This window comes from Falco biarmicus, chromosome 2 (genome assembly GCF_023638135.1).
Source record: "Falco biarmicus isolate bFalBia1 chromosome 2, bFalBia1.pri, whole genome shotgun sequence".
Lineage (NCBI taxonomy): Eukaryota > Metazoa > Chordata > Aves > Falconiformes > Falconidae > Falco > Falco biarmicus.
Window position 1 is genome coordinate 33,991,456 of NC_079289.1, and position 25,133 is coordinate 34,016,588.

The 25,133-nt window shown below is 39.5% G+C and overlaps 1 protein-coding gene across 2 annotated transcripts in view; it reads left to right on the top strand.

Moving 5' to 3' along the window:
• The first annotated feature begins 807 nt into the window (after window positions 1-807).
• The window catches only part of VWA8 (von Willebrand factor A domain containing 8), a 185,933-nt gene continuing 161,607 nt past the window's right edge, over window positions 808-25,133 (top strand). Inside the window, exons 1-4 of one of the 2 annotated variants that reach the window (XM_056329815.1) lie at window positions 808-1,020; window positions 10,902-10,979; window positions 20,435-20,565; window positions 22,671-22,781. In XM_056329815.1, the coding sequence (XP_056185790.1) occupies window positions 876-1,020; window positions 10,902-10,979; window positions 20,435-20,565; window positions 22,671-22,781 (465 nt within the window). In that variant the 5' untranslated portion in view covers window positions 808-875. Of the gene's footprint in view, window positions 1,021-2,578; window positions 2,610-10,901; window positions 10,980-20,434; window positions 20,566-22,670; window positions 22,782-25,133 lie in introns of those variants that run through there. The other variant, XM_056329816.1, reaches the window with a different exon arrangement.

Here is a 25,133-nt window from a genome sequence, read left to right on the forward strand (position 1 = left end):
CAGTGCTGAGATCCAAGCCTCAACTGGATTTTCCTTGAAACAAGGCTTAGTCCGTAACTGTGAAAGCTTCAGCCTTTCACAAATATTCTAAAATTTACTCCAGAGCTTTTACATAGAACTAAGACTAGTAACTTCAGTTGAAACAAGCCAGTTTTGAAATCTATATCAGTAACATTTTTTCTACAAAACCCTCACATCTAAGCCATGCATGTGCAAAACGTCACTCCTGAGTAACTTGGTTCAAATAATTCTTAAAGTATAAAATAACTTAATCCCAAGAACACAGGAACGGGTGGCACTGGGACAGGAGGGCCCATGAAATCAGCAGAATTTAAGAAATCAGAGGTAGGAAATACCTTCGGCGCATGAATTCACCTCAGCCACCGCTGCCCACGCTTTGCTTTCCAGCGCCTTTTAAACGTTTCCAGCTATGGAGTTCACTCTTTTTCATGTAAAAATCATCTCGTCGTTCTCGGAGCTGACGCCCCCACCCTCCCACTAAGCACACCGGGGGCACCGGGCCGAGGCGGCCCGGCCGCCGCCCGCCATCGCCTCCCTCCCGGCCGCGGCGGCCCGCGCTGCGGAGCCCAGGGTTACCCCTGCCATCGCCGCCCCCTCCGGCCAGGCACACCACCGCTCCGGCACCGCTGGGGGCGAAAGAAGTCCCCGTCCCCCTCCGCCGCCTTCCCCAGACACCCCAGCGACACAAGCAGGCTCAGCCGGCGGCCGCCACCCCCGCGACCCACGCCGGCCCGTACCCGCCCCGGCCGCCGGTCGGCGCGGCGCTAGTTTCCGGTGGGACTTTGTGCCGCGGTGTTTCCCTTCCCCTACTTGGCTTGGCTCGGCCCGGCCCGGCGGCGGCCTCCGTGCGGCCCATGCAGTCGCGGGTGCTGTGCCTGGGCGGCGGGGCCGGGGGCCCCGCTGCGCGCAGGGTCCGCCTGCTCCTGCGGCAGGTCGTGGGCGGCGGTGCGGCCGCGGCGCGGTGCGGCCGCCTGGAGGCCAGGGCGCTGCACAGCTCAGGTAACGACCCCCGGACGCCGGGGAGGCCCGGCACGGGCCCCTCCCCGAGCCTTCCCCGGCACCCGTTGGCCCGAGCAGCCCCCAGGCCCGGACGCTGGGCGCGGAGACGTGGGCAGCGCCGCTATCCCCTCCGCAGGCGGCCCGGGGCAGGCCTGTGGGCCGGTTACCACGTTAGGGGCTGCTGGCTTGTCCGCTTTGCGCTGCCGCCCCTGTTTTTTCTTATGGTCGTGAATGTGGCGTGAGACGGGGCAGAGTTCAGGCACAGGCTTGCAGGGGCGCTCGGTGTGGCCTTCCATAGCTTCTCTTTCCAAGTGTCTCACCCGTAGTGATGCGAGGAGCAGCCCCGCAGCCTGGACCGGTGGGAACGGCCCTTCGCCAGTACCATGGTGCCGTGCTTTCTCCTTCTGCTTGGCGTGGCTTTTTCCCCATGTTGAGGCAAAGCCATACCCATGGCAGGGGATGCCAGGGCTGATGTTTGTGTGAGTGTGCCTGTGGCACACGGTAACGAGATAGGCAGTTGACCTTGAGTTGCGTATGCTAGGAAGGATGACCTGAACTGTCCTGGGATATCCTCTGGTGACCTTTGAGACAGATGACAGGTCTTTGCAGAGCAGGAGTGGCATTTGGAAATGGTGACATATGCCTGTGGTAGCTGGTGCTTTTCTGGGTGAAGGCCAAAAGCAGCAAAGATACTAAATACAGAGCAAGTGGTGAGCATCTGTAAATTAGGGAGATGGAATGACAGCAAGTGATTCTGATGGTGGGGTACTCGCTAAAGTTCTTAATGCCACCCCACCCCTTTAATACCATTTATCACCATGTAAATTTTTTTTAAATCTGTTTAATAGTTGACCAGTTCACTTCTTTAAATATGTGTTTGCATTCTCAAGGAGGAAGCTTTTGGGACATGATGATAACCGTAAAATTCCTTCAAAAATTTTCGCAGATATTTCCTATTCAAAAAGTAATAAAAAATGTAGGGTTGTTTATGTTAAAACAAATAGGGATAAAAGGCAACAATTTAACAGTGTGTGAAAAAAGCACCTGAACAGAGTAGCTCAGCACTTTTCAGCCCTTTGTGGAATGAAAACCCTTAAGAACAAGAAGAAATTCAGCAAAATGAAACAGCAAATGCAGTATTACTAAAAATACTTCATAATTTTCATGTTCTGTGTAACTTAGCAATATTCGTGAATACACTGTATATGTATGTGAATAATGGGAATATTCCCAGTTACTATCAGTGATGATAATAGTTTTGGTAGAAGTATTTAAATCCCAAAGCTCTAAACAATCCTTTTTTTTTAATATTTATATATTTTTATATTAAAAATATTAATTTATTAAAGGCAGTCTAAGAGGTAATATTAGAGATATTTGCCCTCCCAGCACCTGAGGCATCTCATTCATTATAGTGCTTCCCCAGCTCATGTGAATTTGGGAACTTCATATTAGAAATAATATTTATGATTTGGGTTTTGTTGTTGGGGTTTTTTTTAATTTTATTTTAAAGGTGATTGCATGTCTTCTTGCAGGCCCTGTTACTCCTTTGAAGCAACTGAAGTTACAAGGAGATGGTCTGAAATTCCGTGTGCAATACATGTTTTTGCTGTTTCTATGTAGCTGCTGTAATTACAAGTCTTTCTGTATTCAGTGTTGAGGTTGCATGTCTCTTCCTTTAGTGATAAAAAGAAGTATTTCTGGAAAGGCTGGAGCTGTTAACAGCAAATTGTTGTCTACCCAGTAATTTGGATCTGACATGCCTGCCAGATCGAATTTACTGCCTGTGATGGTACCTTTTAAGTGTAAGGGTGAAACTGTTGCGTGGTTTTTGTCCTGTTGTGTGTGAAGGAGCCATGCTTAGCTTTTCAGCTCTCTCTTTATCTAGGATTATCTAAGAAGGGTTTGGGCTTGCGCAACTTATTTAATGGGGGAAACTGAATTTATAGTAAGAAATGTTGTGGAAGGATGACTATCAGATTAATTTTTAATGCAGGTTTCATGTTTGCTTCCAAAAGACTGAAAAGGATGAACCCTTAGTAGACTGCAGAGTTACTTGTGATGAATTATTATTTGAATTACAGTATGAGATGAACAAAGTGAAGTTCTACGTAACTCAGTTCACTGATGTTTATATGCATTATGTAATATGAAACTTTTGAAAAAAATCTGATGGACTGCACAATATCAGAGATGCTTTAAGGGGTTAATAAGAACAAATGATGAATTTGGTAAAAACTGAGAACTGGAAAAATAAAAGTCATTGCCAGTTCGTACAGGCAATGGAAGGTCTCTTGGGGGCTTTGCTGCTCAGCATACATAAATCAACTCATGCTTTGCCACTTGCTTAGGCCACAATATACACCAGCTTCATTAACTGTTTTCTGCAGATCTGCTTGTCCAAGTCCACTTCCTATGCTTTCCAAAATCTGGTCAGGCCCAGTTCCTAATCAAACCAGTGTTTAGAGCCTAAAAGATCTCGGTAATACATACAAAAGTATCTGCTGAGTATAACAGAATCACCTGTGAAAACTGTTATCAGACTTCAGAATCCTGTAATGTTAATCATCAGTGTACAGGATCTAAGTGATTGTGGTAAAATTTTATAATCTGAAAGAAGGCTGAATGGTACCTTGTGTTTAAAAGGTTTTTGGGGTGGGTTGTGTGGTTGTTGGTTCTGCACACCCCCCCCCCCCCCCCCCCCCCCGGGTCTATCCAAAGACTAAACAACTGATTGGTGATGAATATAAATGCTTTCTCGCACATTCCTTTTTCTGACTTTACCTGTGTCATTATCTTTTTGAAATTCACATGTTGACGGCTGGGAGTGTGGTTCCGGCAATATCTTTTTCACTGGCAAAGCCTATTTAAGAGACTTTGTTCTTTGTTGTTGTACTTAGGGGGCTGCATTGTGGTGACTGAAATGATGCCAGTGATTTGATTTATGATGAAAACTTACGAACAATTGTTGCGTCAGTACAACTGAGAAGGCAGCAACTGGAGATGGGAGTTTTCAAAGCCAGTTGTCATGAAAGTTTGCAGAGTTATGCCTGAATTATTTCAAATTATTCTAACATTTAAGAGAGAAAAGGCTGGTGGCAAAAAAAGCACATCTTTTATTAGACATGCTGATATAGCTAGAAGAAAGAGATGAGTTGTCAGCCAGATAAGCTTCTGTATGCTCTTCAGTAGGGTTTCACCATTGTTCCTGTGAGTAGATGTCAGTAAATAGCTTCTGAGTTTTAATATTTGGCAGTTGTTCAAGATTTAAATTATCCTGTTTAGCAACTGTTACAGTCCTGCCCGTTTTAGTACATAAGGCTGAAGTTGAACCTGCTTGGCAAAGTCAGGGACTTAGGAGATACCACAGTGAATTTCAAAGCTGTTTTGTCTAATTTGGCTATTTTTTCAGTAAATGGGAAATTTTAAAAACAATTGTATTGATTTTCAATTATAGTTTATTTTAGTTGAAATACATTATTGAAATTATACTAATGCATTTGATAACTAAGCTCAGTTTAAAATAGACTGATAGTCTGGCTTTTCTGCACTGAGCAAACTGTACTTCAGGAATCTTCATACAGTTTTAAAACACTGTGAGCTAATTTATCACATAAGTAGCGTTGGCCATGAAAGATCTGAAAAGGAACGTTGGGGATGTGGGCATCTGTTACTACATGACTAAGAGAAGTTAGTGGGTACTGCTTTCTACAGAAGCTAGCAAAAATGTCCCACTCATGGGGTGTTTCAACTGTCCAGACATCTGCTAGGAGGGCAGTCTGGCATTGTGCATATGCTTGTGATAATTTCTAGACTGTGTTGGTAAAAATTTTGTAACACAGATGCCAGAGAGCCTGGTCAGGACTAACTCTTCACTTCATCTGCTGCTGACAAGTAGGGCAGAACTAGGGCCAGTTTCGTCATAGATGGCAGCCAGGATTGCAGTGACTGTAACATGATTGAGTCATGGATCTGGAGGAAGGCTGGGAAGATGAGCAGCAGAATTAGGATCCTGGACTTAAGGACTGCAGGCTTTCATTTAATTCAGGAGATTGGTGGGTACAATCCCTTGGATAACACCCATGAAGAAGAAGAATGCCCAGGAGAGCTTGAAGATTTTTAAATAAAACTTAATGACAGCTCAGGAATGAACCATTCCACAGTGCAGGAAGATTTGGTATTTCATCAGGCCTGCTTGGCCAAGCAGGGAACTACGTAATGAACTAAAACACAAAAAGGGGACATAAAAAAGTGGAGATAAAGACAGACAACAGAAGATGAGTGTAAAAGTGCTATTTGGTATGTAGGGACAAAATCCCTACTGTCTGACAAACTGCAGATCTTTAGTCCAGAAGGACCTCAATAAATCTGGGGCCTGACTGAAGTGCTGAGGCTGATTGTATGAGGTTCCACACGGACAAGTGCCAGGTCCTGCACTTGGGTCACAACAACCCTACACAGTGCTACAGGCTTGGGGCAGAGCGGTTGGGAAGCTCCCTGGTGGAAAAGGACCAGGGGGTCCTGGTTGACAGCTGGATGAACATGAGCCAGCAGTGTGCCCAGGTGGCCAAGAAGGCCAACAGCATCCTGGCTTGTATCCGAAACAGTGTGGCCAGCAGGACCAGGGCAGTGATCATCCCCCCTGGACTCGGCACTGGTGAGGCCGCACCTCGAATCCTGTGTCCAGTTTTGGGCCCCTCACTGCAAGAAAGACACTGAGGTGCTGGAGCGTGTCCAGAGACGGGCAACGGAGCTGGTGAGGGGTCTGGAGCACAAGTCTGATGAGGAGCAGCTGAGGGAACTGGGGTATTTTAGTCTGAAGAAGAGGAGAGTCAAGGGAGGACTTTATTGCTCTCTACCTGAAAGACGTTGTAGGCAGGTGGGCGTAGGTCTCTTCTCGCAGATGACAAGTAGCAAGACAAGAGGAAATGGCCTCAAGTTATGCCAGGGGAGGTTTAGATTGGGTATTAGGAAAAATTTCTTCATGGAAAGGGCGGTCAAGCATTGGAACAGGCTGCCCACGGAGATGGTGGAATCACCGTCCCTGGAGGTGTTTAAAAAACCCCCGTAGATGTGGTGCTAAAGGACATGGTTTAGTGATGGACTTGGCAGTCCTGGGTTAACAGTTGGACTTGATGATCTCAAAGGTCTTTTCCAACCTGAATGATTCTGTAATTCTATGATTGTAATCTTCCTACATGACTGGATGTCAGGTAAGAGTCCACATTCATGTTGTTGGATCTTCTACTAATGCAGAAAATGGAGGAAAAGGTTCACTTCCTGGAGTAAATACCAAGATTTTGTTTTAATGATGCTTTAGATTTTAATCAGTAAAGAAAATCATTAGCCTAAAGTAGAGAACTGAAAATTAAAACATTAGCTTCAAAACTGAATATTAAAAAAAAAAGTAAGAGGTCTAACAATAACATTGAGTAGAAATTGAAATTTTATGTTTGAAGTAATTATTTTGGTTTTTTAGAGGGAAAAAATGTCTGTCTTTTGTTCATAAGAAAAGGGAAATTTTGGTGAAGTGGATTTTTTACTCTAGATTGGAGATGGGTTTTTTTGTGTAAACATCCAACTATTTCAGTGAGCAGTTGCTGAACACCACCTCATCTGTATGTGAAGGCAGTGGTGGTCAAAGAGCAAACCCAGTGATTGTGGGGAATGGGTTTCTGTCCTTCGTGCTCGTGTTTGAGAGGCTGCCAGTACCAATATAAGATGCAGGAGAAGTTAACGGCGTTACCCAGTGACTGTGTGTAATGCTTGCAGCCGTGAAGGTGGCCAGTAAGAGCTGGTATAAAATAAGAATAGGAAGTTGTGTAGATAGGGTTGGTTGTGGTTTTTGGGGTTTTTTTGTTTGGTTGGCTGTTTTTTTTTCCTTTGAATAATGTATTCAGAAAAGTTGAGGAAAAAGAAAAAACAAATCCTAGACAGTGCCATTTCTATTTCTTCAAAACAAGTTGACTCTTCGAGAATGAGAGCTGACAGCCTCTTCTGTGCCCTTATGGAAATGTGCTGGATAAGTATTAGTTAAAAGCATCTTCCCTGCCTGCCCACCTCTCCCCCTTCCTTCACATTAGAATAAAACTAAGACTTGAAAATATACATTTTATTGTAATAGAGATTTTGAACTTTTCTCTAACAGATGTGATCTTATCAACAGAAATTAATGTTAGCAGAGCTTAGCACCTTCACAGTTTTAATATGCTCTTGCTGTTGATGGCTTTTGAGACCAGATGGATGGTCTATGTACAAGTGACTAAGATGACTGCTGGAGTGCGTTAATCTTGCATAAATTCAGGACTGAAGAGGCCAAAAGGCAGTAATCTAAACCACCTAAAAACTCAACATTCCTGAAGCTTCATTGTAGTGTCCTATGAGAATGCTGACAATCTAAAGGTTTACACATGAGATTGGAAGTGTTTCTGTTGTGCACTCAAAATACTAAACACATGTATAGATCTGTGCAGCGTGTTTTCTTTCGCTGTAGGATTTCTTTATTTAAAAGCATCCATTTCAATTTTTTTCATTTCCTTTCTTAATGTGTTATGTAACAAGTAAAAGAAACCCCAAAACTTTTTTCTGCTTCTTAATTTCTTAAATTGTAGTTGAGATGCAGTCTGTTTATTTTACATATAACCGATGTTGCTGTAAATAATTTAAACAGCAGTGGCTTTTTCTTCTCAACATATTGGTGGGGGGTGGGGAGGAGAAGAGGGATAGAGGAATAGCTGGTGTGATACTAGCTTTTAAACAGAGGACCCGTCAAAGGTGCCAAGTGCACAGGAAAGTTGCATCTTCAAGAAGCCGCCTTACTGAGATTAGAACATCAAAGCATCCACAGTGGGTCAGAACAAAGGTCCATCAAGTCCTCCTATTCTGTATTGGAGAACAGTGAGTAGGCAGTGCTGGGGGAGAATAAAAGCACAGGGTGTTCGTGCAGTGATGCCCTGTCAAAGTGCACGCTCAGCCTCTGGCTGCCTCCTCTGCAGCTCAGGGCTTGGAGCTGAAGGTGGTGCCTTTCAGCTCAGTAGCCCTGAGTGGAATGAGTGGAAAAAAGTGGGCCTGCTCACCTGATGAGCCCTTGCCAGTTATTGTAAAAAGCAAAAATTAATATTGTTCTCTGTCTAAAATGTGGCTCTGAAGAAGAGAGCATATCAGGTTCAGTGCATTGCAGTTACTGGCTAGTTGTATGTGCATGTGCAAGTTGCTGTTTTGCCAGGAGTGCAATTCATACTTGTCTAGTCCAGATGCAGCAGAGAGAGCTTGTTGCATGTATTGAGCTGTTTTCATACCTACTTGTTTGAGAGCCTCTTCAGGGTCCTTTTATTAGATCATGATGTTTATGTGCTGCCAATTTGTCACCTATGTTGCATGAGGTCTTAAAAGACCTGCTTTGTCTGTGTGTTGTCTGCCCTCTGAATGGGATGTCCCCCTTACCTTTTGGGTTCTGGCTTATTAGGGACTTCTTTTGTTTCAGCAGCCATCTCTTTTGTGTACATGGGGCACTGCTTGTATTCCAGTGTTTTCCCCAAAGACTGTGATACCTAAGATTACTGTTTTCTGTGTGGGAGATAAGAAACTAGGGGCACATCTTCACTGCTTGCCTAAGCAAGCCTGATACAGGCTACAAAGTCTCCATTGCAAAACCCTGTGTGTGTAGCTTTTGTCCACAGTAGTGTGGTAATAGCTTGTGAGGTGGATTGGAGTATTCATGGGCTAATCTATAACTTGTTGTGGTGTATCCCAAGTTATTTGACATGTTTTCAAATTGTAAGTCTTGCTGATTTAACACCACCATTTTACCAGGCAGGCTGTTGTCAGTTTCTTGCCAGTTGGTGAAACACTGGAAAGAGCCTGCCTGGGATGCATCTCTATTCAAAGAGTTTGGAAATGCAGTGGAAACAGAGTAACCAAACATGAGATTTTAAAGAAGTGCAAAGGAAGCAAACAGACAAGAAAATACAGCCCAGGTGGAAGTGTGTGATAAGATTAGTGGGCTAATTCCCTCTGTGCTTATTTAGCTAGCAAAATAGACTCTGCTGTCTTGGTTTATCGTTGCTTAAAGTTCTATTAACTACAGCTAATATTTTTGCTTTTTGGACAGATGCAAGCTGGAGGCAACATTTGCCTCCAGGCAGCAACAAACCTGTTAAAAGCTGCCCCGATGGTCTGCTAGGGATTTTGAGTGCTCAGCTTGCTCCATATCTTGCATATAGTTCCCTCCTGGCCCATTTTTCGTAGAAGTTTGTAGAGTCTGTTGGTGGTTGGAATATTTGTGGAATTTTTTGACATGTTTAGATGTGATCAAGGGTCAACATGTTATGGACTGACATAAGTACCACCAGAAGAGATATATTTTCCATTTTTTCACCTAGATCGAGCTCAGTTATGGGGTGGTTTTGTTTGGTTTCTTTTTCATAAGGGAGTACATGAAATCAACTAAGGGTTTTCAGTACTGTGCCAATAAAGTAGGTAATTAAAATTCTCTCAGGTACATGATACCATCATTCCCTTGTATTGCAAAGTCTGATACCTTGTTGCTTTCAGCATCTTGTCCCTACTGTGTTTTAGAAGACACTATGCATGAAAGAGTATTTACAACTTCAGTTGAGGTGATTTAAGATAGGAGCTAATTAGTCATATACTCTTGTCTCGTTGCATATTGGCTAGGGAATGGTGAGAAAATAAACTGGCGCTAATTTCCTAAGGGTGTATCGGGCAACCTGCTCTTTTTATAGCATTAAAATTCTTCCTAGCTGAGCTAATGAGAGAGGTGTCAACTTTTTCAGGAAGCAGTGGACTCTTAGGATGTTTTCATCAACTTGGAGTAATTTTTGGTCAATCCTTTAGCTGTTCCCCAGTAAGAAAGAGTGATTGGAGCTGCAGCAGAAGAAAAGGAAATGGAGATGATGCTTAGGCAGTAAGCCTTTAAAACTTAGAGAAGTGGGCAAAACGGTGGGAGATAAAAAAAACATCATTTTACTAGCGTCATCTTGGTTTCATGGCCTTAATACTTGTGAACTCATTTGCATGGCCCAGATGATCTCTTGAAAAAAATAAAGTTTGAGTTTGTTAACAGTCTGCAGCTCATTTTCTTGGCTTCACGGGTTTTGGGTGGTGTGCATTTTTTCTTTGTGACCACCACCGCTGTGGTGCTCACCCATTTCCTGGCTGCAAACTAGATTTCACTTCTGATTTCTACAAGAAAGAACACAGGGCATGCCCTGCAATTTAATTTAAGCTTGCGGTAGCAGAAAGACAGGTAAGACAAGCATATCCTAGTAAGAGACCAGTAAATAAAGTAGCCAGGTGCTTTAGTTTTGGTGAAATCCAGAGCAAGAAATGCTTGAGACCTCTCAAATCTTGGGAGGCTGCCAGGTTCTGCAGCCATAGTGTCAGAGGGTGCAGGAAGGGCCCACTGACATGAATATGTCATTTTTTTACCTCCAAAAGGTACTGTTTCAGGCTTCTTGAAAACTCAGGAAAATCATCACCCTTACAAGTGGTTGTCATGGCTAGCTGTAGACAAATAGGCTAAAGATTTAATTTTTCAATAAATCGGTGATGGTAGCTGGAATGGGGTTCTGTAGTGAGCTTGAATTCCATAGCTCCAACAAAGTAAGTTATGATTATAACAACAGCAACAAAAGAAAAAAGTCAAGGAATATTAATTAAATAAAGATTGTCCTGGTACCTGATCTACTTAAAAGTAGCAGAGCCTAATTAGTAAACTCATAGTTCTCAAACACACTAGAGGCTGCTTTGTGAACACACAGTCAGCCTTACTACAGCAGGCCTGTGATTTAAACTTCAACATAAAGACGTTATATACTTAAAAAGTGTCTGGGAACTAAAAGACTTCTTTTCTGTTTTAGGTGATACTATCACTATTGGAGATGTGTCTTTTAAACTCAAAACACCGAAGAACCCAGAACTTGTTCCACAGAACTACAGTAAGAATTTGCTTTCCTTTTGAATGAGTTTCAAGGTTTCATTCAAAAAACTCTTTATTCACTCAAGTCACCCTGCTGAATTACTGAAATTATCTAAGGAATATGTTTTGACAAAGTGTGCAATTTGGGGAAGGCTATCTTTGCAGAGTTCTTTACTGTATCTCTGGTTATATAGGAATCTCTTAACTTTGAATGTGATTTGCTCCATTGGTCAATGGGACCGTAAAAGGATAATTTGTGTATGTTTAAATATTTTGTTTAAAAGGGGTCTCATCCAGCAAATACTTCTAAAAATAATACAGTAATCTCAAGTTGTCTGGTCAAGAAAATGTGGCAGTTTAAAATTCTTATTCAATTGCAATATGATTATACATCCTAGGAGTTATTTGCTGTATGGCATTCTACTGTGATATTTAGTATTCCCAGACTGTCACGTTATTGTGTCAGGAAACATACAGATCTTTGCAATCCATCAAGTTAATGAGAAGTCAATTGCATAGTAATAAAAAATGCGATCAAATACTTTCAAAATACACAGCCAATTACGCACATTAACGATGCACATACATGTACTTACAATTGATTCACATTATGTTTTGATACCTTATTAAAGATGCCACAGATTTGCAACCATCCATATTTCTTGTTTTTTTGTTGAGAAAACATGCTTCTTGAGCTTTTCCTTTTCACAGTGGTTCAGCAAGTGAATCCTGTTTTCATTGTGACATTTCCTAGGGCAGTACAGGCCAACTATTTCCTGAGGATTTGAAGTGATCAGTTGCCATTTGTTCAGCACTTTCACATGTAGGTTGCTGGATGTCTGAAATGTAAATAATCCCATCCTGCACACACGCACCCAACTGATTTTTTTCCACCCAGATAAATTTTGAAACCAAACCCAAGCACACATGGCATTCTAAAGGGCTGTGTAAGTCTTACAGTACTTCTAGTTTAGACAGGACCAAGCATTGAGAACTCTCAGTGGCTGTCGTTGCTGGGCTTGCAGCATTCTACATCTGGAAACTGGGTGTAGTCTTTCACTTCAAGTGAATTTTCTTTCCAACATGTCTAAATTAATTCCATGACTTTTTGAAGCAGACACCAAGAAAACTGCTGGGGCACTAGGGTTTTTTGGTTTTATTTATTCTTTTAGAAGGATGGCATTTAACAGTGCCTCCCTGACTTCCACTCTTCTACACTACGCCAGTCACTAGTACGTGTTTTGGTCAATCTTTACTTTTCAGGGAGACAAATATTAGCTCAAAGTTGCTATAACAACATATCTTTAGTCCTTTGAACTGGGAAGGTAAGATAATTATGAAAACATTTGGTAGAATCAAAGAATCAGAGATTTTTCTAGTTCTAGAAGGAAAAAGTGGTTGAAAACTAATCTGACAGTAAAAAAAAATATTTATTAAACATGGACCTGTACAGAATGATGGATCTTAGCTAAAATCTGAAACTGCAACTAAAAGTAACGTCTGTTAGCACATACTAGGTGTATTATTAGTTATTTACTTCTTTTTTTTCAATAATCATAACTGAAAGGAGCCTATTTCATGCTTCGGATAGTGTTGTTCATCAGTATTGATGTACCTACAATAGGATTACTGAAGGTACAAAATTTTGCTTATAAACCTAAATATTAAGTTAAAATTAAGTAAGGTGGAATAGTCATGTATTTAGTAGCAGAAAATCAATTTCAAATGCTTGAGTACAGTTTCTTTGTATATTTAAATTTAGGAAGTTTTTTTATCTCTTAGTGCTTAAAAGTTCTATGATTATGTTACTATGGAGAACAAAGTTATATTCCTTTAGTGAAATTAAGTAGGTTGTATTGGCTTTATGTCAATTATCTCCTCTTTTTGAGTCATGTAGAGTGTATGTGCTTTAACACATTTTTACTTGTTTTAAGAGTACTTTTTGTTTTGCTCTGTGAATGACTGCTGTAGATACAAGATGTTTGTGTGAAAGATGAACATAATTGCATATTTATATTATTCTATAAACTGAAATGTGACATATTTTGAATTTTTATTGTAGTAACTAATATTACATTTAAATGACTGCTTACCTGATTTCTTTTAAACTCAGACTAGAAGTAATTTGGTTCTCCAATTAAGTGGGAAATACCCCTGAAAATGTCTCAGACATTGTAATGTTTGCAGTGGAGTTAGAGCTAAGAGGAGGGAATTGAAGCATTTACAGTTAATTTCCTAGTACTGCATATGATACCGTTTTCTAGCTTATCATTTGTGTAGAATGGTATGTTTCTGCTTTTATTATTCTGCCATGTTAAAATACAGTGATGTTGAAAATGTGTATCTATAATTTACAGCAAATTTATAGGGAAGTTGTAACTTATTCTAAACTCCGCATTATTATTCTAGGCTTTAAAATAGTCTTAAAAATCTGAAAAAAATTGTTACACAATAAGGAATGTAAATGTATTAAGAACCTATGAAACTTTTTGCCATTCTGTCACAAAATTAATACCAAAATATTTCATTCTTTGTGTTATCAAATTAAACTGATTTTTAACTCCTTTATTGAACCTTGTTACATTTTGCAGAAATGGATTGGATAGGTACTGCTGGTTACCTTATGTTTTCATGTCTTTGCTTTTCTGGTTTTATGCTAAGTATCTAGCAAGTTCTGTATGAAGTACTACATTTTTTGTGTTAGTCTAAAATATTAATTCATTTTGCTGTTGTTGGCAAATGGCTTTCTCTTGGAAGATGATAGTTAAAGGTACATAAAATCTGAATTGTTCTTATTTTTTGTATTATTAAGTGACAAGTATATATGAATTATACACAGAGGAATTTTCTTATGGGATTTCTTTCACGACATGGGATTTTTGTGTCTGACACATTCTAGAAAGAGGGCACTTGGTTTTTGCACTGCATGTTCTTTTATCAGTAAAAATAAGACCTACATTTTAAAAGTCTCACTGTGCCTGAAAAGCATAATTATTTCTTTAATTATACTTTGGAGAAACTTTGTATGGCTTTACATGATAGTTTAGATCTAAAATTAAAATGCAATAATCCACATTAATTTTATTTATTATTTTTTTTACATTGAGTTCATGTCAGTGCACTGCTTTCGTTAATAGTTTCTGGAAATTTTACCAAAATGACGATGTACCTGATATTTCATGTGTTTGTTAATCTTGACAAAACAATTCCTAACATAGCTCTTGGAGGACACTGTTCAATGACAGCAAATCCTCATTAAGGCGGGAAAATGGATCCTCTCTTGCCACACCATGTCAGCTCTGCTGCTAGAAAAGTGCAGGTGCATTTGGGAGTTTGGCTGTAGGCATGTTACATGCAACTGCATTGAATTGTGGAAGATAATTTCAAACAGTGTGTGATTTTTGTGCAAGGTATCCTGAGTATGAGCACACCCCCGCAGTGTATGATCAGAGGTGACGTGTGTATACAAGGGGTTAAGTGATAAATCCTGTTAGTTTTGTCAGTTAAGATATATGGAAGACTAATTACTATGAAGAATATTAAACAGCGTGTAATAATGAAATTTTTTTTAAAAGGCACTAAATGAACTTCTGTGCCTGAAAGGTGTATGTTTTGATGTTGAGGAAACTGGTTATTTCTTCGTAGTACGCTCAGTGGTGACAGCAGTTCCTGTTGTTTATCCTTTACCTGAAAGATCAGTATTGCCTTTGTTGTAGCACACCTCTGTGACCTCCTGGAATGGTAGGCATCATGTGCTGAAGCAGGGGACAAGCATGTGTGTTCAGTTGTTGCTGAAGGTACTTTCAGATTTGCAGTGGAATGTGGGTTCGTTCTTTCTGTTAACTTTAGATCTGAATGTCAGAGTGCAGCAAATTACAGAGACAGTTTGTATTGCAGGATGACTATAATTTTGTGGTAACAAAACCTTTGGTATTACATTTCTTACTTCCTAGCCTAAGGAAAGCTGTTTGTTGCCAGAGATGGTGATTATTCCAGCAGTTTAGTTTTCATGTAGGCTTGCAACTGATCTGCTTGGTTGTTATCACCTAGTCCAGAATCTGAAACAGTGCAGTTTTTGTCAGTAGAGCTCTGAAACTTTTACACCATTATCTCGGTTTTGTCTGTACTGGGAGTGAGGCACCAGAAGACACGCAAACATGGAAACCTACAGCAAAGGTCTGGGTGGAGCTCAGGGAGTCATCTGCAGTGTTCCTTGTGCCTCAAAGCAGGGTCAGCTGGATCCAAACTGCTCCTGAGAGGTATCTGTCCTTCTTGTTCTTTTGATGTGCTGGTGACATAGATTCCAGAACCTCTCTGCACACTTTGCTCCAGTAATTAATGATTCTTGTTTTGAAAAATACTTTTTTTTATGCCTCCTTTAATAGTTTGGGGACATACTTTTGGTTCCATGGGGCTTGTTCTATTTAGCATAACCATGACATATAGAAAACTATTTTCTTCACTGTGATTTTTGTCTGGCATATTGAAAAATGGTAATTCTTCTTGCTCTTTTCTAGAATTTTTCAGACTTTACAGTATTGGACTTAGCTGTTGCACTGAAACCCAGACACAATATGCCCTTCCAGTTGGAGCGTGAGCTACAGATAACCGCTGTGGCTGTGTATTTCCACATGAGTTGTTCACCCAGCTAAGAATTGTTTCATTTATTTCATGTTTATATGTCACTAAGAGAAACTTAGTCTTATGAATCCCATTCAGGATTTCTTCCAGAAAGTATTTGATTTTACATGATTCTTTTATATTCTCTTTTCATTTATACTCACATGGAGAAATAAGATTTAACTCTGTAGATCTTACACTTTCCTGTGAAGCAGTCAGCTCAGAGGAATTAATGATAAATGAGTCTACGGTCTCCAAGAAGTAACTTTCCCCTTTCTAAGCCCCTGCAAAGACTCACAACTTGTTTCCTTACCACAGCAAGCACAAAAATTTTTGGAATGAAGACTGTTTTCCATGAAAAATTTATGAGGAAAAATAGTATTCTGGTGAAAACTGTCTGTGATGTAACTATGTTACAAGACTCTGAAAACTCTTCGGGCTTTGTACATTGGCATAAAATAGGAAGAGCAGCGGTGTTTTACTTGTGAAGTGCTAAATGAAAGCAGCTGAAAGCAGGCCATATAGGAGCACCTCCCTCCTCACCTTGGCCGTGCTGCCTCCTTCACTGTGTCCTGGGCAACTAACTCTTCCTTCATTGTCCCCCAGCCTGAACAAGCTGTGAAATAAATTTCAGTGAGCTCAGTTGTCTGGGTTTTTTGAAGATTTTTCCTTTTTGAAATGTGTTTATGTTTTCAGACAAAGACTTCCCTCCTTGTTCCCTTCTTCCTCAACTGTATTTTAAGGCAGCTGCCCCCTGTGCTGCATGTGCTGCAGAGCGCTGTGGAAAGCTGAAGGACCCCCTCGGTATTGGGGCGAGAGGGAGATCTTTCTCCTCTCATGAATTTTTGCCTCCTCTGATAAAAAGGAGCGATTCTCAGACTCTGAACATGCATTGTAGCAAAGGTTCAGGGTGTGCAGAGGTCTTTTTTTATTCTGTTCAAAATTATATGTATTGATGTCTTCGAAGTGCCTGTTGGTTATTATGTGATTGACCAAACTAGAGTCATACAAGGACATGAGCTCTAATGTATTTTGTACTACATCTGGAATAAATATTCTTGGGAATCATTTCATTTAACCATCTGTCTCTGAACAGTGGGAAGAGGTAGGTGTCTCCTTCATTTATGGGATTTCTTCTGTAGGTGGGACACAAGGACTTGCCAACAGATACTGTCTGCTATCTCCAGTGTGAGATAGCTTCCATGAGTGTAGCATGTGCCAAGAATTCAAGTACGAGTGAACTGGAAGATTTCTGAGGCTAGCATAGCCATTCCAGTCTTGGTTTTAACAAAAGCTGATTTGTGGATCAAACAAGAGCAGCTGTTGCATTTGCTTCAAAATCTATCTATAACATTTTCTTCTTTCCTTGTTTGGGGATTTCTCCATTCAGCTTCAACTGCTCACTTAGCAGAATCTGTGCAAACATTCTGTAAGGTGTTGTCCTACTTATCACACATATTACAAAGCAATAGAATGCATTTTCTTTCGATGGCCATCCTTGATTACGCAGGAATAGCAAATTGTAGCACCGACTACTCTCCTGCATGTGCCAGATGGTGTCTTTGAGAATACACTGTAGAAGCTTCCTACGCACCATCCTGCAGATTAAGAATACAGGGCTGGCTACTCAACTACTGCAGATCAGCAGAGTGCCACTAAACAGATTGTGCAAACCCAGTTTGCGTTAGATGCTATCTGACTCATAGGATAATTAATAAAAATTGCTGTAATATACATGCTGATGCTTTTTTCAGCTAATTTGCCCTGTCTTCTAAATGTCATAGAAAATTATTATATGGTGCTTCTATTAAAGTTAACATACAGTACTTGAACAGAGAGGAATCTTTTCAAGTCATGTTAGAGAAAATCTAAAAGCTTTGCAATGCAGATACCACAGTACAACTAGTCTAAACATATAGAAGTAATATACAATATACTGTCTATGTGCATCTGAATTGCTTTTAAAAAGCATACTGTCCTTTGGAAACAGTTTATGCAGCAGAGACTGCATGTACAAAGAAAAATTTATATTATTCTGATTTTAGGAGGACATAACTGGGAAACTGAAGTAGGCTGAACATCTGGAGCAATGTACAGCTATTACATGTTAGAATAGAAGGACCTGACAAGTGGAAGCTGCTGTCATGACAGTTCACCTTAGAGAATGCTTGCGTTGAATTGTTGGTGTTATTTGTAACAGGCTTCAAGTGAGTTTGCAGATGGTCTTTGTGCTGACTTTGTGGTTGAAAACATGTATTATAATTGATCCAGCCGTGATCCGTATGTGAGGAGAATGATGTGAAGCAATGAAACCATTTCCTAGGAAACTTATCGACAAAGAACTGTCTTTCGTGTCCTTTTCTCAAAAAAAGCAAAGTTAGGAAAATACAGGAGACTGAAATTTTTTGTGTTATATTTCAGAGCAAATTTGGATTGTTTAAACAAAATGATGAGAATATAAGTGCTTTGAAATTCCTTAAGGTTTGCAGGGAGATCGTGTTCCTAAGAGTTTAGATTTTTTTGAATCCTGTACACTCATGTTTTCTTTTATGTGACAGTTTGTCTTGCAGATGCTGCTGAACATTCTTAAATCCTGTTGCTATTTATGGTACTGCTTTAACTCTGACCCAAGTTTTTTCTTGAGACCATCCTAAAAATAAAAGAGATAGCTACACATATTAATGTGAATTACACCAGAGGCAATTGTAGTCGAGCTGCGTCAAAGTAATTTTTGCCATGCTTCTAATGCATGACTTTTGACATGAAAGAATTCAGTGTTTCAGCAAGATTTCCAAGCTTATTTGTCACTTTAAGTAACTTTCTATTTTTTAGAACAGCTATCATAAAATTACACTAGAGGCACATTGGCAAGTTCGTACAACAGGTAGAAATTATAATGAATGTGCCTCTTTGTTGGATCTGTCTTGCCATTTTAATGTTAACTTGAATATAATACTTTTTATTTCTGTGGTGCTTTTCAAATTGCCATAACCTGTCCAGTAGCAAAGTTTGGACAGAGCAGGTCTGCTGCTGTGAGGTGTATGACATTTTATTTCCTGAACAATATATGTAGTAGGAACTTTCTTAATTTTCTTGAAAATCTCACAGAAAGGAACACGTTATTCTCTGTAGGAATTTATTTGCATTTGGCCTGTTATGCGTGGTACGTGTGATGTGCATTGCTTTTGGAAAACAGTATTGCAGCAACAAATTAAAAAATACTTACATTTTTATGATCTTACCATACCATATATGAAAGCTAATGCTGGGCATGCTAACGACAGTTGTTTAGAAAACAAAACAAAAAAACCCCCCTGAAATGTTTAATTAAAATTACAATTAATCTGATAATCCTAATGCATAGGTTGCTTATCTGCATGTTTATGCTATTCCTGTTCATATCTGTAGTAATGATAGACTAGGTTTCTCTCAGAGTAGATGATTTCAAAGGTTTTCCTGAGTGCATGACCAAAACATTCAGCTGAAATTTTTGATAATGTGTTCTTTAGCCACCTTTATGCTTGAAAAAATCTTTCTTGTGTCTCGTTCAGTCATTTAATACTGTTTCTATGATCTTACAAAAATGAGTTAATTCTGGTTTCAGAATTCAACAGTGAACTGAAACCCCTCAGAACTGAGGGGCCCTATTGCTTGCTGTCCCTAACTCTGCCCCGCACATACCCACCTCCCCTGTCTCAGGAAAACTCATATAGAACTGAGGCTTGTTTTTAAAAATTTTGGTTTCTAATTTTAACCAGTAATCACACCGAAAAAAAGCTAAATAACCAAGTATTAATTTGAAGATTTCATCACCTCTTGCTCCTTTCTTACTGTGCTTCAGTGTCCCGGCTACCACCCTTTGAGGCGCCAGCTTCAAACCCGATCACTGGTCTTGTCAGATTGTTCTGAAAGCAACCATATACATACATGCCTACATAAATCTCTCTCCAGGCTTGCTTGTGTTCTCCTTCACCTCCTGCACTAGTGCTTTTTGCTTGTGTCTGAGAAAACCCCCAGCAAAGTCTGGCTGCATGTGAAGGAGTATTCTGGACACAGAGCAACGTACAGCAGTGGGAATGGTGCCCCTCCCTTTCTGCATGGTGCTTTCCAGTGTTGCCAACATTTGCATACACGTGGTAAAGGTTTTAGTTTGATTATAATCAGGTTATTGCTTTTTAAAATAATAAAGGTATGGCGTTCTTAATAGAAATAAGTAGATCTGCTTTGAGTTTTTTGTTACTATTTTGGAAGCTGCGTGGTATTGATGTAGTGATACTGCAAGGTTCGCATTTCCTCGATAACTTTATTCTGTTTTATTATGTCAAAATGTAAACAGGAATGCAATTGTCTTTTAAGAAAATAACAAATTAAATGTGTCCCTGAACATTAATCTTAGCCTGATGCAAGCACAGGGGTTTTTTTAAGTTCATGATTCACAGAATCATTGGGATATAGGCTGCATAAATCTTTTACAAATTATTAATGACATAGTTATATTAACTGATGCTGAAACATCCACTCAATATTGGGTAATAAAAACTATCAGTTTAATGTGAAATGAGAATCAACATAATTTTTTTCTGTTTTTTGTCAGATTTATTTTTTTTTTTAAGGATGAAGTTGGGCAGAGAAAAAGGCAACGGGTAAGACAGGTATATAAACTTCTATGTGAATTACATAGTCTAATATAAACTCTCTGTATAATTCCCAGCTTTTCAGCTATCCACCTTTAGGGCAGCACATATTTTTGTCTTTGTCTTGTTTTTGGAGGTAAGAACAAAAATTTGTGTGAATGGCTATGTATCTAACACTTCTCAAAATTAAATAATGTGTTCTTATCTTTGTGTTTCAAAGTGACAGATTCTTTGGCCCAGTCTGTAGTCCACCATTTAAGATGGATAATGCAGAAAGATCTTCTTGGTCAAGATGTCTTTCTTATTGGTCCTCCTGGGCCTCTCCGGCGATCTATTGCCATGCAATATCTGGTAAGTATGTTGGTTTGAGTTCTTTGAGACATAGGCATTAATATCAGTCATTCCTCTGCTATCCAGATGGTAAAAGGTAGTCCTAGAAGATCTTGCAGCAAGCTACTTAGGAGGTAAATAAGTTTTTCCATAAATGTGCTTTCCAGAGTTCAGTTTTTGTTGGTACAGACATCTTAATGCATGTTTTTCTGCTTAAACTGGGGGTGGGGGGATGGGGAACACTTGGAAAACTCTGTTACCATATGCTGTCACAAATGGAGAAACAGTTTGTTCTAGGCATTATGTATGTTAGAAGATTAAGATATCTGCCTACTGTTAAAGACAACAACTTGTTTTTGCTTCATTATATTAAAAAAAAGAAGAAATTAAGGAAAGGATTTGGGAGAGGAGTGTTCTGAGTAACATTTGGGAACAGTTATCGTGAGTGATTAGAAAGAATAGAGGTATGTCGGCAAGTCCTTCCCACATTCCAAGAGAGGATCATACACACATCTGCATAAACCGTTGCAGCACCATGTGCAAAAGTTCATGTTTAAATTGTCGGTGCCCTTAAGCGATCACGAAGAGGAGGTTGTCTGCCCAAAAGGTGATGTGGGTGGGACTTTGCCATGAACTTTGTGTAGTATCTGGTTGGGCAGAAGGATCACAAATGGAGGTGTATAATCAATTGTCATAAAGATCAGCCATTCCTTTAAAAATCAAAAAGATACTGATTCAAAGACTAGCTGTCAGAGGTAAAGCATACAGAAGAAAGGTGCAAGATTGTGAGCTTTGGAAAGCTCAGGAAAGACTTCTTAATTCGGCAAACCAGATATGCTACTTGATAGCTCAATGCATTCCTTAAATAAGAAGAGTGTGGTATAACCTAAAAAAAAAGGTTTAGGAAACACCTGATATCCAGACATGGGACACAGAACGTGTGGGTTTTTTTATGCCACCATTTGTATGCACCTGAGCTGTGGTAGAAAGGCTGTAGCTTACCATTTCGACGCCATGCCAGTCATGTGAAAGCTGGTCTTTGCTCAGCTGATACATGCTGTGGTCCCTTTTGATGAAGCTGTATAAGCCTGGAAAACATTTATCTGCTGTTGCTGAAAGCTACTACTATGTGGTCATACACAGGGCCAACTGTTGAAGAAAACTCTCCTATATTCCACCTCCTGGGTTTTTTTTCCTTTAATTATAGGAAAGTACAATTGTATCTACCTGCAGCATAATGGAATTGGTGGCTTTGTAAAACCAATAGGCACTTAAAAAGTGGAAAGGAAGTAATTCTTATGGGTTTTTATATCTGCTTGATTTTTTCATCAACTAGAATTAGAAGCTGCTTCTTAGGATATATTTAACAGCTCTGTCTTACCTTCAATTGAGGGGTAAGGGCTTAGAGCGTTTCAGCATGAATCAGTTTCCTAGCAGAACACATGATAACCCAGATATGGAAGTAGCATGAACATCAGGTATAAATACATGGGGGATTTTTTTTTCCTTTAAGATAGAAAATTCTAAATATATCTTACATTGAATCAAAATAAACAAAACAATAACCTAAGGGTTCTCATTTTTTAAATAGTCTGTATATAGTTTTACAGATACAGACTGCATCTCATGACATTAAAGAGAGAGTGGATAAGAACAATATAGTTCAGTGTAGTGGCAAAGCATGTACAGGTAACAATCACAACTGCATCACAGTATAAATGTTACTGAACAGTGAGAGTTGAAGCTTTTCAATCTTCTACAGAAACCTTCTGATTTTTATTCATGATTTGCAGATGCTAGTTCTAGATGCTAGAACCAGAAGATTAACTTACAGGATGTCACAGATGTTCAATGGAAAGAATATATAGCTGGTTATTATGTTTTTAGAACAGGTTTGGGGAAAATAAAAGTTTATTGAGCAGAAATTCAAACCATTTTGTTTGAGGCAGAACACACTGTAAACATTTTAAAAATAAGAGATACTAGATTTTGTTCAGAGTTATTCCTGATCATTGTGCTGCTGCCTAAAGCTCTTTTGTACAATTATACCACTAGGCCTATTGTTAAAGTTCACTTACTGGGGTTATAGTGTTATTTTTGTAATAACTTTAGACTGTTGTCCACAGGAGCTAACAAAGCGGGAGGTTGAATATATCGCACTGTCGAGGGACACCACAGAAACTGACCTCAAACAGCGACGTGAGATCAGAGATGGCAGTGCTTTTTATCTTGATCAGGCAAGTTGCAGTCACACACCACCTAATTATTGTTTACAAGTAGTTTGAAGGAAGTAATGGTTTATATGGTGAAAAATTAGTATGTGTCAGTACAGTACTGACTGACACGTTAATGATGCAGTTAGAAAGTCTCATATAAAACACTGTTGATTTTATTATTACAAAAAATGTTATCTTTATCCTAATCCAAGATCTTTTAAGAGTACTACAGGGTTTATTGAGGCAGACCATTTTTGATATGCTCCTGTAACAAGTGAGATCCATTCTGCACAAGTTAGACATGCAGTTCTCTTAGTGTGTCTCTTCCCTAACACTTGTAGCACATTAGATTTATTTCTGAAATGAATCTTCTGATCTGGTTTCATTGAAAAAGAGTCTAGTTCATGTATTGTAAGACTGTTTTGTGTTGTGAAACCCAAGCGTGGTAAATGGAGGCAATTGGGAGATTTGATTTGAAAGTTGACTGCTGGTCTGGAGTGAAATAATGATTTGAACACAGCGGCCATCAGTGTTGCCCATGCCCATTAGCTGATTTAGTACAACCATAGTGTGACTTAGATTAGGTAAGTTTTCTCTAAGTTATCAATGGCACATCTCCCTTTTGATGATGCAGGTAAAATACACCACGTCATTTAGAATGTCTGTTTTCCTAGATGCCTAAAACTTGTATATGACTTAGGCTTGTAATTAATCAGGGTGAGGTCAGTTCCTCTGATACAGTGTAAATTTAAATGGGGTTTCTTGAACAGTTTTCAGGTGGCGATGCTATGCAGATTAATCATACCACCATCATACAAGTGATTTGTAGGTGGAAAGGGAGATGGGAACAGAAGAGGAAGAAAAGAATGAAAGCTTTATTCCCTGTTTTAATGAAACCTTTTCCTTTTTTTTTTCTTTCCTTTTTTTTTCCTCTTTAATTTCCAATTCTCTTTTTTATCAGACTCCAAAATTTAACGAAACCTAAACATAGATTTTTCTTGAAACCCCGATAAATTACTTTGAGCAATGGAAGATCATCAGAATGAAGGATAAAAGCTAATCTAAGTAAATTTTTTTTGTTACTTCTAAGTCTTCAAATAATGACATGAGGGTTGCACAACATGAGATGATTTAAAGTGCTGTACTGTGTAATAGGGCTGTAAACAGTGTTTCATTTACCAGAGGATAAGAGCATTTGTGTAGGCTGTGGGGTTAACTCATTAACTTGTGTTAGCGCCATGGCTGCCTGCTGTTATGGACAGTCTTAATCCTCACACTTGCTACAGGGTAGTCAAGATAATTTACCCTTGGTGTAAAAACATCAGATAACTAGCATTTGAAAGAGCTGCTGTATCAGGGACTGCAAGAAGCTCACCAAGATGTGGGATGGGCTGTTAACGCTGTATTTGTCTGAAAGTTTTGATCCCAGTGTAAGTATGAGGCAGCTTGCTTCACTTTGTAGAAGCTACAGTAAGAACACTCTAGGAAGATTAGCTTTCTAATGTAAAGGTCTAAGATTACCTTTCTTCCTCAATGTGTTGGAATTGTTCAGTTAAAAGATTTTTATCAGAATCCACCACAGTGGTACTTTGGACCAAGTCTTTCCTTTAACAAGATACCAAAGCACTAAAATCAGTTGAAATCATGATGTCTTCCCTCAGCTCATGTGTTAGTCATCATATATGTAACCAATGTAACCAACGTATGATTAAGCTCTGAATAGAAAATAAGAAAATAAATCATAAATATTTAGATGAGCACTTTTAAAATACTGGAAACGTGAAAGATGAATCTCCTAGATAGTGATGTTCCAGCTGAAGTTTTCTAACCCTACATTTTAGTTAAAGAGACATAAAGTATGGTACATACTTACGTTTAGAAACATTACAGAACTAATTATAGCTCAATAATAAAAGGGAATAAAATTTTACAGGTTACGCTTGGGTGTAAATTTTAATTAGTCCATTTAATGATTTCGAGGTTTGCTGATGGCTCTGCCAGTTCAAAACTTTACGGAAGCCAGACACTACTACTCTTTAAACCCCGGAGCATGAACTGTTTCAAGGCAGAGAAGGCTATCAGTAGGTAGCCTTAAACTACTCCCAAAAGAGCTTGGATTGCTCTCATTGCCATAGGTGAGCTAAAGACAAAGTGAACTCATATGAGGGACTAAAGAATACAGGCTGTGCATTTGAGATTTACGTACCATTTCCCTTCCTGTGGAATCTCAGGCTTGCTCTTCATTGCACCCAAGAGAACACAGCAAAGCTTGGAAGTCTGGTGTCCAGAACATCCACTGTATTCTGTGGGTCAAATAAAACTTAGCTGTTGTTTAAGACAGATGAGGCTCTTTGCATGCAAGTCATAATCTAG